This window comes from Calypte anna, chromosome 3, assembly GCF_003957555.1.
Source record: "Calypte anna isolate BGI_N300 chromosome 3, bCalAnn1_v1.p, whole genome shotgun sequence".
NCBI lineage: Eukaryota > Metazoa > Chordata > Aves > Apodiformes > Trochilidae > Calypte > Calypte anna.
Genome location: NC_044246.1, coordinates 5,768,987 through 5,785,839, shown reverse-complemented (window position 1 = coordinate 5,785,839; position 16,853 = coordinate 5,768,987). Strand labels below are relative to the sequence as shown.

At 43.2% G+C, this 16,853-nt stretch overlaps 1 protein-coding gene across 2 annotated transcripts in view; it reads right to left on the bottom strand.

Moving 5' to 3' along the window:
• The window catches only part of SLC35F3 (solute carrier family 35 member F3), a 157,684-nt gene that overhangs the window by 29,463 nt on the left and 111,368 nt on the right, over positions 1–16,853 (bottom strand). For both annotated transcript variants that reach the window (XM_030447668.1, XM_030447669.1), the window contains one exon: positions 14,358–14,682. In XM_030447668.1, the coding sequence (XP_030303528.1) occupies positions 14,358–14,682 (325 nt within the window). The remainder of the gene's footprint in view (positions 1–14,357; positions 14,683–16,853) is intronic.

The window sequence follows — 16,853 nt, the reverse complement described above, 5'->3', positions numbered from 1 at the left end:
CCAGGTCCCAAATCTCCTGCACAGCCTGGGCTGGTGGTGGGGACAATGACAAAGCAGGGGCTTAAGGGCAAGAGAGTGCTGGGGGTGCTCTGTCCCTCCTCCCCAGGCTCCATCTTTGTTCATTCATGGAGGAAGGGATTTTCAGACCAGCACCAGGGAGACAGATGCTTGAGGATAAGCAGCCTTCCTGCTGCAAGAAGCCAAGTGTCAGCTCCCTCAGCAAACAAGCTGGGACCTGATCCTCCAACCTGTACTTTTAAACTGAGACCTAGGGGGAAAGAGACAAGTTGTGCAAGGGGATTTTCCACCCCAGTCAAGGGTATGACCCCAGATTTACCCTAGAACTTAATTTTCTTTTCTTCATTTTTCTCTGGCTTCATTCTCTTTTCTTTTTGCAACAGCTTGAATTTCACAGGAGGATCTGCAGGACATGGTATGAAGATTACCAAAAGGAAAAAAAAAGGCTGTTACTCTTTTGGGATATCCCTGCTCTTCCAAGCTAAAGGTGCCCAACATCTGTATTCAGATTGTACATACACACTCCATATATCTATACATACACATGCATACATCTGTACATACATACAAACACACACATACACACCGAAGTAAGCACTAGGAGAAGTTCCCAGCAGCTTTCACTACTCCATCACTGCTCCTTCCCAACTGAGTCACTACAGCTCCACCACAGCCTTCAGTAAGAGAAGAGAATCCAGCAGCAAGACCTCAAAAATGCAACCCAAAGAACATGAAACCTCACTAAAACTCAGTACCAGAGTCATTCAGAGTCACAGTGCCCTGCAACATCCCTCCCCAACCCCCCCTGATGGACACAGTGCAAATTCTGGCTGGTTTTACTGTATCTCTGCATTGGGTAAGCTGGCATAAATTTAGCTCTGTCAATACCACATCTACATTAACTAGAATGAAGAGCTTCAGTGGTTGGTCTCAGCCCTCTCTCTAAACCTAATGCTCTGTGATCAAACTGATAAAGAGGTTAGTCAAGAACCTTAAGCCCTTGAGAGAGAGGAAAGTGTACTGAATAGCAGTTCATATTGTCACTAATTTTAGTGTCATGTCTTAATTTCTTTTCAGATCATTCCCCAGGATGAGTGGGATGAGCAGCAGTGGGGTTTCAGTCCCTGAGGTGAAACTGGGGAAGACAATGCCTCTTTTTGCTACCCTACTTTTTTCTGGCTCCTTGAGCACTGAAGGGACCTGAAGAAAGAACCTCAGGGATGCAGGAGTGCAGATGGATGCTGGCACAGTTATCTCCCAGGGCTGCTGGCTGCTTTCCCAGTGCTGGAGACCTACTCAGCTTTGCCATGTCCATGCTGGGGCTACCCAAGAGGCACAGCCAGAAGAAATCTCTCAATTGTGCCAAGGATTTAGGAGCTGAAGAGCTGCAGGGTGAGGTGACCATGGGGGAGGCAGGTGGCTTTTTTGCTGAAGGGATCCCACAGCAGTTCATGCATAAGGACCAGTGGCATGTGGTGGCAGGAAGCCACCAGGTGATCCTGTCATCTACCTGGAAACATTTGCCATTGCATTATAAATCACCTGTGCTTGTTTGTTTTGTAGTGCTGGGCTAGAATGAGCAGCTCCAGTTGCTGCATGGAAGAGGCAGCAGATGTGTTGCAAAGGCTGTGAGACAGCTACTGGGAATTAGGAAGGCATCCTCAGGGTGATGGGGGCACCAGAGTGATTTATAATGGGATATATAAATAATATATAAATAATTATATATCCTATATATAAATAGGATAAAGTTGCATCAACAAATCTTGTTTAACCAGTGCTGAGTCTTTGACTGGAAGAAAAGGGAACACAGCAGAACATGGGTGTAGTTACCAATTGCATCCCTGGAGAGGAGGAATTGAGCAGGCAAGCATGCACTTAACCAGGACATGTCTTTCAGCTGTACACAGACTGTCAAGCAGCCAGGGACTGTCTTCAAAGCCTTGGGTGAGCTGAGTCCATGCTAATGAGCTGCTCTGCAGGAGCAGGTTAATTGAGCCATGATAAACCTGATACAGATGGGCTTCCATCTCACCTGCTGCTGCCACAATACCCTCAGTATGTCTGTGTTGGAGAGGATGGATCCACTCAGGCTCTACCTCCAAGAGAGAAGAGAGGCTCCAGAGGAGTAAAAGCATCTGCTGGAAACCAGATGGAGACATCCATCCTGTGTGCAGGACGGGCCACCTGTCACATCCCTTTTTTCTGGATCTAACCCCGTGACAAGACCTGTCCCTTGGCAAGCAGCACCCTGCAGCCTCACTGATAATCAGTACTGGCACAACTAAACTCCAGTAATTGGGTTAAAGTAATTACTAAAGATACAGAAAATAACACCAGCAAGGCTTTGCCCATTACTCTCTTTCAATTGGGTTCCCAAATGTTGCTGGGGGGAGCTGGGAGCCAATTTTAGGTGACTTACACTATTCCAGCTTCGAGTGGAATAGTGTGCTGAGCCACTGAGCCAGCACGAGGTATTTTTAGGTTGAAGAGTGTAAATGAGCTGTGAATTTGGCTGATGGGGTGAGGAGAGGCTAAGGTGATGACAGGAGAGCTGGAAAAACATTTTATTATTCCAACTCTTGTGCAAAGGCAAATCCGCCTCGGCAATTATCTCCCTTGAGCTGCAGATGGGCAATTCTGATGCAATCCTGCTGCACCTCCAGTGCTACAAAAGCTTTCAGTGCCTTTCCTTTTGAAAACCTGGATTCCACAGAGTGACAAAACTGCTGAACTACTGCAGCTTTTTCCTGCCAGCTGCACAACATCTTGTAGGTGCCCTTGGCAAAGCCTTGGAATCATAGAATCCTAGAATTGGCTGGGTTGGAAGGGACCTCAGAGATCATCAAGTCCAACCCTTGATCCACTCCCGCTGCAGTTCCCAGCCCATGGCACTCAGTGCCACATCCAGGCTCTTTGGAAATATCTCCAGACACGGAGAATCCACTACTTCCCTGGGCAGCCCATTCCAATGCCTGATCACCCTCTCCAGAAAGAAATTCTTTCGAATCTCCAACCTAAACCTCCCCTGGCACAACTTGAGACCTTTTGTGCCCTCTTGTCTTGCTGAGAGTTGCCTGGGAAAAGAGCCCAACCCCCCCCTGGCTCCAACCTCCTTTCAGGGAGTTGTAGAGAGTGATGAGGTCTCCCCTGAGCCTCCTCTTCTCCAGCCTCAACACCCCCAGCTCCTTCAGCCCTTCCTCACAGGACTTGTGCTGGATCCCTTCACAGCCTCCTTGCTCTTCTCTGGACCTGCTCCAGCACCTCAATCTCCTTCCTGAGCTGAGGGGCCCAGAACTGGACACAGGACTCAAGCTGTGGCCTCACCAGGGCTGAGTACAGGGGCTGTACTTGCCCAGCTGTAGCCTTCAGCAGCCCCTCAGTTACTCAGGGTAGGGTGATTTGCCCTGGCACGTTCAGATCATTGATTCCAGGGTGTTATTTGTCATCCCTCTTCCAAATTTCCCCAATGAGATGTTGCTAATTGTGCCTAAAATCTGTGGCTATTCACTGCTCTGCGCCAGGCAAAGGTGTTTTGAGTAATGAGATAGCAGCAGAATAGAGGGAAGTGTCTGAAGCCACCCAGATAAAGAGAACAGATTGTTTGTAGCATAATTGCTATGGAGGAAACACACTGTGGTGATAGGCACTTATAATATTAAATATAAATAATATAAATATAAGTATAAATATAAACAAATATAAATATAAATATAAATGGAAATAGAAATAGAAATAGAAAAATACACTTCAGCTTCTAGAAACTACTTGTCTCCAGTTTCTTGCAGCAAACATATCTGGGAAGCCAGCTGTTTTTATCATTATTATTACTATTAATCCTTAAATCAAAGTTCAAGAAACATTAAACAGCCAAAAGTAAGGCCCACAATTCACTGGTAAGATTTTCAAGAGGAATGTCCTTCTGCTGACATAAAAATAAAGCCAAGATAATGCTCACTTATGAAAAGATCCAAAGAAAAACTCTCTAGCAGCTTGGGGTAAATTTTCTTTGTTCATTCACTTGTGTTAAGAAACAAACCTGATAACACATGAAGCAGCTGTTGCTGCTCTAAATCTTCCCTAAATACTCCTGAGGGACTTGTATGTCCCCCTATAACTTGAGGTCCCTTTTTAAATGATGATGAAGAAGAGTGCAATGCTACTGAAATTGTCATGTTGAACTTGGTAAGACAGGAAAAGAATGGTTTTATAGGAAGGATCTGGAAATATGAAGAAGCATGGTTGGTTAAGGTGTCTGAAAAATCTATGAAATCGATAGAACTCTTTGTTAAATGCTGTAAGATTTTCAGAGGTTTGGCCTTAATTGCTAAAAATTCCATGAGCAAGTTCATGTCTGCAGGTACATTAATGGAAGGCAGCAAATAATTCAGTTATCTGTCACTCTGTACTCTTCTGGGATCTTATTTTTCGACGTGAACTTTTTCTATTTCAGTTCTCCAGAAGAGAAAAAGACACTTTTTAAAAAATAATGTGGGGGAGAAGGGTGAATTTCAGCCTCTTCAAAGCCTGCATTCCCTTCCAAAAGAAGGAAAGATTTAGGTATTAACTTGATATTTTTAATATTCATTGAGCCAGACCTTTCTCTGCTGCCATGGGACTCCGTGGAGCTCTGCCAGGCAGGGTCAAGTGCTGACTGGGCCTGTCACATCTAATATAGAGAACTTGATTAAATCCTGAAATGCTAGGTGAAAATTTGTTTGATTATTAAAAATAAGTTAAGCAGAAACACTTTCTAGTGGGTTAATAAGTTTTCTTCTTATCTTTTTTTTTTTTCTGTTTAATTTCAAGGTCAATGAAAGTTTAATCAAAACCTCAGGGTTTGGATCAACATATTTTTGCCTGAGGACAAGCCAAAGATTTAAGGTGGCTCTGGCAAAAACAGGCAAACGGCAGGAGAAAAGGTGCCATTCATGCCAAGGCATTCTGTTTCATGTAATTTTGGGGTGGTATCTAGAGATAGCACATTAAAAGAGGTAATAAAGGACACATACATGTAAATAGTAACAGTTATGCTTCATTCAGTGTCTGTAGATTAACAAATTAACAGATTAACAGAGTAACCCATTAACAAAATCACAAATTAGGTATGATGTGGCTTCTGCACTGAGCAGGCTGGGCTAGAGACCTCCTTCCCCATGCCACTAGCAGCCAGAATTTCTCCAGGTTTCTGTGATCTGATGTTCAGGATATCATGGTGAGATATCCTCAACAACAGCACCATTTGGTGGATGGGGAAAATACCAAGCAGCATTAGCTGGAGCTTCAGTTTTATCCTAGGTACTGAAAGTAGAGGCAAAATTCTTGCTATTTTCTAGTGTGCTATTTTAATGGAGATTTTTTTCTCTACTTGGAAATCTATATGCACTCCAGCTGAAAGCCAGACTAGTGAAAAAAGCTGTAGCTTCAGTGCAGAAAAAAAAAGCAGGCTATAATTTTCAGCTGGCCTGGCTGGCCTCTACAATAGATACCATGAAGAGAGTTATTTTAAAAAAAGAAAATCACACAGTATCCTGTTGAAACAAACCATTTTTGATATGCAACACAAGGGCAAGTGCCAGAGGAGTCCTTCTGTAGTGAATAAACCTGGGGTCACACCATCCAAGGATGCCCTGTGGTAGCAATGTACTACATGAAGGTTCCTTCCTCTGTGTCACTGAGGGGACATTCACAGTGACTTGAGACCCTTGGGTTTTAATAACTATATCTGCTGAAAGAGGTGGGGTATGACATCCTTCATCTAAGGCTTCCAAAGAGCAAATCCCCCTGTGGAAACATGAATGTGTCACTGAGACAGTGGAAGGTTTTCAAGGATTTAAGGAAATGTTGGAGCAGTCTCTGAGGGCTCAGGTACCCAGTAAATGACTAAACAGCTCCCCAGCCCCAAAGAGAAAGAGTTTTGAAAAACTTCTTTTAAAAAGAGGGAACAGATGAGGTGGGCACAGTGGGCTTGGTTAGTGTAGGCTTGCTGAAGACAAGAGACCCAAATGATAAGGAAGTGACCATAAAGCCATCAAACACATGAGGCTCTTTCCTTTAAACCTGATGAATTTGAGCCCAGACCCCAAGGACTGACAAACAGACCAACAAAAGGGTTGTTTTTTGCTACAACTAAGAGAAACTAAGTTCTTTTCTACAACTGCTCCCAAAACAGGTAACAAAACCAGATTTTTGTCTTCTTCATTTTGGATCAGATTCTCAGGCAGATAGCAACTATTTGGAAAGGTGTTTCAGCACTGGAAAACACAGAAATGGTTGTGCATGGGTGGCTGAGCACGTATATGAACCTCTCTACCCATCACCTCATATCTTACTGTTGTTTCCTTCCTAAAAAAACCCCATGGATGTTCACAGACAACATTATGTAGCTGCTGGATGGGGCTTTTCAAGTTCTGATGCCCTGTTTGCATCCCTATGTTGTTGCCAACCTTCACCTTTGGCTGTTCCTCCCTTTTTACCAGCTATAGCTTTGACCAGCCACTGGATCTTCAGCCAGGTGCTTGTGCATTAATATGAGGCTGCCTTTTCATACAAACACAAACAATCCCAGGAAACCTGGAGGCAGTCCATAACCACTAGGCAGCTGGACAAAAAGGTTTTTTCCACTTGTGTAGTACTGCCAGCCTCCAACACTTCTCCCTCTATCATCCCTTGTTATTGAGAGCTGTGTTAATTATAGCTGTGAAGTCTGTTGCCATACAGGCACTTTTCCTTTTTAAAAGCACCTTTAAAGGTAGCTGCTTTCAAGACATTTTGATGCAGATCTGAGCTAGACAAAAAAAAAAAAATGCAGAATTCCTTATTGCTCCTTTCCCAGCTTTGTTTTTGCTGGAGCTGTCTCTGCTCAGTGAGTTTGTGCACTGGGTGTCAAGGTACTTGATATGACAAGCAAGGTAAAACACTTTCTGCAAAAAGACTCAATGTGAACTCTGTCTTCTTCCATGTTCTGATGATTCATCTCACCTCAGCTCTCTGCTTCTTGTCCCTGCACAGTAAACATGATCACACACTCCTCTCCCAGGCCCTTTTTATCTTTGCAGTTGTTTTTCTGTTTGGGTGTGCAGGTCATGCCTGGAGGATGGGAATGGAGGAGGTCACAGAATTCTCCCAGTTGGAAAAGACCTCTAAGATCACCACCTCCAACTGCCAACATCTCCCCCGAATAGAATAAAAATAAAATACACATATCAATATCTGCATCACCCACAGAGATGCACTGAAATGCCTCATCTACACAGTTTTTAAACACCTCCAGTGATGGTGACTCCACCACCTCCCTGAGCAGCCCATTCCAGCACCTGACTACTCCCTCAGTAAAAAAATTCTCCCTGATATCCAGCCTAAACCTCCCCTGGTGCAACTTCAGGTCATTTCCTCTGGTCCTGTCACTATTCACCTGAGAGCAGCATCCACCTCCCTACAACCTCCTTTCAGGTATGTGTAGAGGGCAATAAGACCTCCACTCAGCCTTCACTTCTACAAACTGAACATTCCCAATTCCCTCAGCTTCTCCTCACAGGGTTTGTTCTCCAAACCCTTCACCTGGTTCTCCAGGTCCCTCCAGCCTGGGCTGTTTTGGTTCCACAGCCCATGCCAGCACAGAGAGATCAGGATGGTTGTGATCAGCAGAGATGGATTTGCTCTGGAGGTCTCCTGAGAAAAAAGCCCCAAGAATAACCAGAGGAAGAGTTAATGAAATGCAGTTTAACTACTGACCAGAGATCTGTGCTGCAAGAATTGATGGTTTGGGTTTTTTTTCCAGCAAAACCCATCACAGAAGCACATTGTTTCATAGCACTTGCCCTGTCTTCAGGTAACAAGAACAATTACTTCTCTTTCTAGTCCTTGCCTCAAGCACCATTTCCTCAGAGGAGGCAAATAATGGAATTATTTTAGAGCATCTGCTCAAGCCACAGCAGAGCAGACCAAAGTAATGGAACAACAAGACTAAATTACAGGACACCACTTAATTCAATCATCCTTGGAATGATTTTGCAAAGCAGGTTGAAGATTAAAGAACATGTGTTTTTCCTGGTCAAGCATTACCTAATTTTTACTCTTGATTAGCATTCCACAAAGGTCCAAAAGCCCAGAAGGGGTGATCCTCAACAGATGAAGGACCTTCAGATTAAGGGAAAGCTTTTCACCAGGCATGAGTGTTAAGCTCTTTTCAGAACATCACGGCCTGAAATACGAAGTATAAAATGGGAGGCTAAACCAGAAAGGATTGGTTTCCTTAAAAAGGAAGCTCAATAAATAAAGAAGTGAATCTCAGTCTCAGAGAAGCTAAGGCACAAGCTCTCTAAGGCAGTGTTAGCTACCTAAAGAGAAGGAATTAGCAAACTAGTCAAACAGAAGTTTAAACAAATCCTCTAAGAGGTGCTCTCAGGAGATGTGAAAGATCAGCCAGGTTAGAGAGGGAGGTAAACACATTAATTCCAGCTGATGCTCCTGAGACTCTTATTTAGGCTTCTCATTGTGAGAGCCACCTCCAGAGAAGTTCCAACATGAATTTTGGGGTGTTCTGCCAGCCACTCACACCATCAGCCCTATGTAAGCTCTCCCATACCAGGCATCTGAGGAAGAGAAAAAACCCACCACCTTTAATAGTGGGCTGGAAGAGGTTTTTAAGCTTTCCAGTGGCAAACATCAGAGGAGTGGTGCCACCCCAAGTCCAGTCAAGCATCCAACTCTGGGATGCTGGAGGGCTCCCTTTAACAGCTACAGTTTGGCAAACAGACTTTTCTCTTTCTTTTCCAAGTTTTTCCTGCTATTTACTTTAGATGTGTCCTCTCTGCTGCATCATCTGCAAGTGTTTTTTTTTTTTCTCCTGTGCATTTCAGGCTGAAGCCAGACATTCAGCTCCAAGCTGGCAATGCTGGAATAGTGTGGCACTGAGGAGCCAGCTCTGGCAAATTTCCTTGCTAATTGAACTTGTGGTACTGCCTTCAGTGTGGAGAAGAGACATGTGAGCAGAAGATACCCTAGAAATAACCTAGAGCTGGAGGACTACCCATTTCCTCAAGATTAGGCAGCCTGTAAAGCATATTTTCAACAGTTGGCTAGGAAATTTTTGTGGTTTAAATCTTCAGGAGCCACAAAGAATGAGAGGAACCATTACCTTAAACTTTTATCACCTAAGAGTTGTTTTAGTCCTCAAGACACTTTAAAGACTCAGCCTGAAAAGGGCCAAGTTCCTACCTAGAAAGGTTGGATCAGACAATCTTTAAGGTCCCTTCTAAGGTGGCATTCTATGATTGTATAAGAAAATAAGTATCTCAAAGAAACAGCTGAAATGACTGATGTGATAATACATCAGCCACCTGGAGCAGCCACCTCCAGAACTCCTGTGGGGTGACAACCCCTCTTAGCCCAAGTCCCATGGGCTCACCTGGTGTTTTCAAAAGGAAGGAGCCAGCAGCTGCCACAGGTTTCATCAGGAAAAGTTAATTCCTTAACTTTGAGAAACAGAAGTGAACAACAGCATCCCCCTGGGCTCTGTGGTTTGGGCTGCACCCAAATGAACACTCCATGCCTGAGCCTGACTGCACACACAGAAGGCTGGACATCCAAGAGATGCCCACCAGCACTGCCCCTGCCACAACCACCACGTTGTGCCAGCAGAAGGCTTTGCTGCTACTTTCTGGTGGTACAATTTGGCTTTGTCTTCAGCTAGAAGCCCTGGAAGAAAAGTGCAGATCCAGTGGAAACAGCCTGAGAAGTGATAACTGTGGCCCATCAATACTGATGACCACATCAGCCCCTTGCACAATATCCCTGTCTCCTTTTGATTCATTGCTGTGATACCAAGCACTAAGGGAAGCCTTGACAGGCTGCTGTAAAGATCAAACTGATTTAATTTGGAGTTACTCCTGGGCTGCATCTATCTCACTTAGGTAAGAATTAAATTAAACACTGTACCTTTTGATTTCAAGGGCTCTTTTTGTTGTTTGGTGTTTTGGTTTGGTTTTCCCCAGCAAGCTAACAGGAACTTGCATTGTAAAGTGATTTTATTTTGAGGAACACAGAGTAAATTTGGATTGTTTTAAAGCTAATGCACTGGAATAGAAAAACAGAGTTTATAAAGTGAAGTTTTTTGAAAGAAACCATGCTTCACTGGGTAGTATCTGCTAAAACACTTGTGATCTTCAAGTCTTGATGCCTCTGTAGCTTATTTATGACTCTGTTGAAGCTCCCACCTAAGTGGTAATATAAATCAGTAGGATGCCAAAAGTCAACCACACTGCAACTTCTTAATGAATACAAAATGCTGAAAATCAATAGTAAATAAAAAGCACCCAGTCGTGCCCAGTCAGGCTCTCATCTTTTTCTTCCCCCTTGGAGTTTCATCACGTTGGTGGTGAAATCCCCACTGCCTCTCAGAGGAGGGCAATGCCCATGGGGCAGTCAGTGGCATTTCTGGATGAGACAGGACCATGGACTGATGGACCCAATGGACCCAGCTCCTGGCATTCCTGGGGATAGCAGGTTAGTGCCTCATCTCCTCCAGGTCAGCAGAAATACATGTGGAACACAATTAGAAACTGGCCCACATCCTCCTTGGATATCTGATGAAACTTTGGCACTGATAATTTCTGGTCACTGAAGCTTTAAGTTTTGATGCTGAGCTCACCTCCATGTACCTCAATAGTGACTCTTGTGAAGTTCACGTGATGGTAAATCAGAAAAAGTCCTTTCCCACTTTCTCTTCAAAGAAAAAAAATCTCCAAATTCTGAAAGATTAATGGCAGCTATTTTGGAGGAAGTATGAACATCAAACTCTGATTTAGTGAAAAAGAACATCCTGGAACACGTTCAGATGGGGTTGTAGATGAATGAAGATGCATGAGATGATGTTTTCATTCATCCATCATGTCAGCTCTAGTCAACATTATGGAAAAGATTTAGTTGGAGTCCCCTTTAGCCCTAATGCTTTGTGAAATACAGATCTAAATGACAAACAAACACATAAATAAACATGCAAACCATTCTCTAAAGTCCTGCCCTTTTCTTCTCAAAGAATCACTAGGTAAGACAGCACCACCAAAATAAACAAGCTTTCTGAGGGGTTTTCCTGCTAAAACATGGGAACATAACCTCTTCCTATCCCCTCAGCTGGCAACACACAAGAGTGAATCTTTATAAAATGTGAGTTGTCCTGCCTAGAGATACCCAAAGTTAAGCAGTGTCTTAGGGAGATTTTAATGTAATCTTTCATGCAGGCAGGGAGCTTTAAGCTCTAGTGCTTTTAATTTATGTTACCTCATAAATTAATAATGTAGGTATGACAGGAGGGGAGCTCATGAGATGAAATGTGTCATTTTAGAAAGTAGTTTGGAAGCAAAAAAGTATGAAGCAGCCTTAAAAGACCCATTAGGTGCAAAAATCATTACATGTGCTATTTCTGGACAGGACACTGGTTGAAATTAATGACAATTTAGTGACTAATTTTATTTTAAGCTGGTGAGCACTTGCACAAGAAGCAAGATGAGTGGTGCTGAGCCCCACGTCCTCTTCCCTGGGTTGGCAAAGGGCAGGTCCTGTGCCAAGGGGGGGTGACACCTTTGGTGGTGAGCAGGGGAAAAAGCTTTCCCTGAGCACCTGGGCACAACTCTGGTATTTGATGGAGCTGCACAGGGAGCCTGGAGCAGTTTGGACACATCAATGTTGCTGTGCCTTGAAGAGTGACTCTGCCTGAAGACACAGCTGACTGCTTCAGCTGGAATAGGAGGTTCCTTGCCAGGCAATATGGGTGAATCAGAAATCCTTTGCATTATGGTCTAACTTTCTAAATCTTATTAAAAAAAAAAAAACTGAATAAAACTCCTTTTGAATTTTAAAATGCTACTATAAAAATTCGGTGCCAAGTTTATTGCAACTATATAGGCTATAAAATGGGGAAAAAAATCCTTGCAGCTTTAAACTGGTTTGTGTCCATCACAGGTATGTAAAACTAAAAAACATACAAAGTCACTTCTATACATCATAGTGTGTGTGTGTATATACAATATATACACATATATATACACACTGGTATAATAAGATAAGCATTGAAAACCATATTAAAGCATATTAATATGTATAGGAGAGATTATATACCACCTCTTCACTGTTCCTACATTTTATGATCCCTATTCGTTTATATTTTAATTGCTGCTGTTCCTTAGAGGCTCTTCAGCCCTGTGGTCAGGTACCCAAAGGCATCCCTGGGAGGGGAGGCTGAGCTGCTCAGCCCTGCTGAGGAGGAGACAACTGGGCAGGTGTCCTTGGGGAGCTTTACTGCCAAAAAAATGAATTTTCTGTGGATTTTAGCAACCCGTGTAGGCAAGCTCTGAGAATCCTTTTACTACCTCACTACTAAGGTGACGTGGGTATCATACTTTCACCTTCTCCCACTACCACCTTTTCATTTATCTCATTGCAAATTCCTGCCAGAGCGCTTTAAATAAGATATTTCATCTAGAAAATATAAATGAAAGTGAGGGAGAAGAGAAGAACCAAGTAATTAAACAAATTGATTGTTAGTTCCAGGTCAGAACTGTCTTATTTTACCCACACAGAATCCCAGGCAATGCCTCCCTCAAATGACCAACTGTGTCTGAAGTGCTTGCAGATGGCAACGCCTCATACAGAGCTGCAACATCTCTGCATATGGCTCTCTGGCTATATATATTATGGAAAAAAAGAGGAATAATAATAAATCTGCAGCAAAGCTAGGAACCAAAGCCATATCTCCAAATGCCCAGGACTATCCTGACAGTAAGAAAAAACTGCAAATTAACCCAATTCAATCTGCTGGTCAGACATACAATAGAATGTTCTTTACAAGCATACTGCAAGATTACTTGTAATGATGTCCTCCCTGCATCCCAAACAGGCTGCAGGACTTGAACCTGCTCTTCAGCCATCATTTAATTAAATACAAGACATAAAAGTACCAACCATAGCAATTAAGTGCAGCAACAAAGAGTATAATGCTCTGGTTCTAACCCCAGGGATCTGGCAAACCACAACTGCTCACCCCAGCATTCATCAGGATTTACAGTACCTGAGAGCAGATGGAAAGAAAAATAGTTAAAAACCAAAGAAACAAAAAGGTAGCTGCTTTGGGCTAAGATTTGTTGTTGGGTTTAGATTAAACTGTCACTTGCTCTGACCTCCATCCTTCTCTCATCTCTGAAGCAACCACGTTTGCTGTGGAATAAACACCAAATGCAAACTGAAGCCTGAAGTGCTTCAGGAAACATGACATCTTAAGAAAATGCCTTGAAAACTTCTGGATACTGCCCCAGGACCTGCTGTGAACAGTGAAATTCCTTTATCTGCAGCCCCCAAATAATTTTGAAGATGAAGGAACTGCAATGATGGCTAAGCAGCAAAAATTCACCATTTATCATCTTAATCCTAATCTCATCTGAGACAGCATTTCCCCAGCAGCCTGGTAGTAAATTTCCACCTCGCTGCTGCACAGCTGGAAGCTGAGAAATGTGTACTTCTTACTGTTTACTCTCTGAACTACTTCATTAAAAGGCTGTGAGCCCCACTGTGTAACAGAAGGGGAAAACGTTGTTCACATCCTTCCACGGATCAGGGAAGCTCCCTGACATGAGACATCTTGCTGGCTGAGTCATCCCATCTGTCCCAGCCACCTCTCAGGCCAAAAAGAGAGGAGATAAAGGAGCCTCACCAAGAGTCCTTCAGGCAGCTAGAGCATCCTCAGCTCCTCGTGGAGGACTCAGGGTTTTCCATGAGGGATTCAGGGTTTGTGGGTTTGGCTGCTGCAAAGACAAGGTGTGCTGAAGACAAAGTGTTGCCTCTGGTTATGACTCTGCTTCCTCTCGGAAATAAACACAGCAGCCTGAGTTGAACTGGGATCAGAGCTTGGCCTTTGATGTCAGGGGCAGAATGCCAGGAAAATACTGCAATACTTTTTTTACTTGGCTTTTCAAGCCATTGCACCAGTCCTGAGGTCAGAAAAGAAAAGTTTACTCAGCTTACTCAAGAGGCTGGCGTAGAAGTTAGCTGTGAGTAGAGAAGAAATTATGTTCATGGGGGTTTGAACAGAAAACTCTTGAGAAGCAATTGCAGGAAATGCAGATTTTCATTACATGGCTTGTATATATTGGAAAGAAACCTGGATTTCTTACTGCTGCAGTGAAATCATACTGAGATAGTAACATACCAGAGGACACAGAATGAATTCAGAACATCTTTTAACAAACCTGGAGAGGAAAGCAAACTGGAGTCTGAACCAAGTCATCTGAATAAAACATCTGCTAGAGATGAAGAGAAAAGAACAAATAAAAAAAAAACTTCCATACCTGTATCTTTGCTTTGGAGACTGCTTTTCAGCTGACTTAAAAACGTGTCCAAGATAATACAAAGGAAAGAATAAAAAGTTCCAGTTTGTTGCAAACCACGTCAGAGTGAAGGGTGCGTCGAATTTCTTAAAGGTCAGTTTTGCAAGCTGGGTTGAACCCGACCAGGAGGAGCAGACACCCAGGACCACGGCCACACCCCAAAAAATCTTCTTAAGTTGTGTCACGGAGCATTTCCAACAACAGTGGCTCACCCTGCCACCACCTTCTGCCCCAGCTTGCATCTGGGCTTCAGCTGGGGCTGGAGACTCCCGGCAGCGCTCATCCCCTGGGGAGAAGAAGACACAAAGCTTACTAAAGAAATCCAGATAGCATTTTAGTTTTCAAATCCTAGACCTTTCTGAAGTCACCTCAGGCTTTGCCAGAAAAAAACCCCAACAAAACAAACCCAAACCCACCAGATCTTGCCACAAAAAGTCCTTTGTTTTGGATGGTTGCAAAGCCCCTGGCTCAACCGAGGTGTTGTTACAATGCAAACAGGAATTAGCACCTCCAGGTTGAGGAGCCACTGTGAAAAATGGAAATTACATGTTGCTAGAAATTACATGTACCTAGAGAGGCTTAACACACACTGCTTAAATTGATGCTGTTAGGACAGAAAAATGAAGGATAAATACAGCCCTGAGTGTAATAAAAGGGGATTACATCAACACCTGGGAATATAATTGTCTCAGAAAATGCAGAATTGGACAGCTTATAGAATCATAGAATAATGTGGGTTGGAAGGGACCTCTAAAGGACATCCAGTCCAACCCCCTGCAGTCAGCAGGGACACCCTCAGCTCGATCAGGTTGCTCAGAGCCTCCTCAAGCCTCACCTTGAATATCTCCAGGGATCAGGCTTCAGCCACCTCCCTGGGCAACCTTTTCCAAAAGAACTTTTTCCTAAGATCTAATGGAATGTGGTGTTTCTTAAAAGAGAAAGGGGACAATATATTTAATCCTGCAGTTAAAGATGATCACTGCAACATAAGCAGAATGACTAATAATGAGCTTGAATCACCAAATATTTCAGTAATCCCCAACAAAACAGCTCTCCTAAGGCTACAGCCAGAAGGCAAAAAGCAGACCATGCATGGGCTGCCCTGAAGAGCATTTCAGATTAGGCAGCCCCAAGTTTTTTTTTAGCTTGAGTCCTTTACCAAATAAGATTGAACTGGAGCTCTGCCCCAGTCTAACTGAGCCTAGCATGCTGCTGGACATTTATCACAAAAAAAAACTTGCTCTTTACATCCTAGAACATGAATTGTCACAGCCCTGCTCTGGAACCACTCTTGGTAGATCCAGCCAATGAGCTGGATGAGCTAAATGAGCTAAATGAGCTAAATGAGGTTAGGTCAGTTCCTAGGGAGATCAAAAGGTGATGGAGAGACCTCAGCAGCAGGCTGCTGCCTTCAGGGCTTTTGTTCTGTCTTAATTCCACCTCGTTCAACATCTGCTGAAGCCATCAGTCACCCTGCAATACTCAAGCAGTGATTTCTTCAGTCAGCTTGGTCCATTCACTTGAAGCAGGATGCAAGAGTAATTCCTGTTACTACAGTTTCAAAAAGAGGAACCTACAACTCCAAAAGCATCCAGAAGCCACTGGATGCATTGAAAGGTGAAAAGAGATATGGAAGCACAGGCAGGACAATGAGAGACTGGATTATTGCCAAACATTTATATATGTTCAAGGCAGACTAAGATCTACACAAAAAAATCCTTCCTTACCCTGGTAAAAATCAGTACTTAGAATGGAAAATCTCTCAAAACATCTTATTTCAGGTTAACTTAACCCTGTATTTACATAAGATAATAAATTATTAAAGGAAAGGTTTATTCCAGTGGAGAGAACTATTTAGCTATTTCTTTGCAGATAAGAAATGCATGATCTGAGCTAAGAGTACCATTGGTTTGCCCAGTAAAGCTCTATCTTATAATGGGAAAAACTGAGCCTTCTCTTTGATAATCTCAAATCTAAAAAGAGCAGCAGCAGAGGTATAAACATCTGGGGTTTCTGATCAGCTTTAACAGAGATGAGGATTTTGCTGATCTCTCCACTTATTTCAGCTTTCAACAGCAGATTGTGTGGGCAGCTTCCCACGTAACAGGAGATGCACCAATCCACTAGCCCAAGTTAATGGGGCTTTGTGTTAAACACATAATGAAAGGTTATGAGCTACCTGCTAAATACTGGAAGAAGTTAAAATTGAGAAAATGCTGCCTTAGCTCATTCAAAAGAATTTAAACACATTTTCTTTGTAATACACTGTTTGCAACTGATACTTCTTGCCTCACTTGCTGCACAGAGCAGCCAGGGCTCAGTTTACCAAAAAATGGTACATTCATCATTTCTTTAACTTCACCACATCAGGGGCAGCTGCCAGCCCACCACACAAATTCCACCATGATTACTGAATTTTTTCATTTCCTCTCAAGCTTTTCTACTTCTGGTCATTGG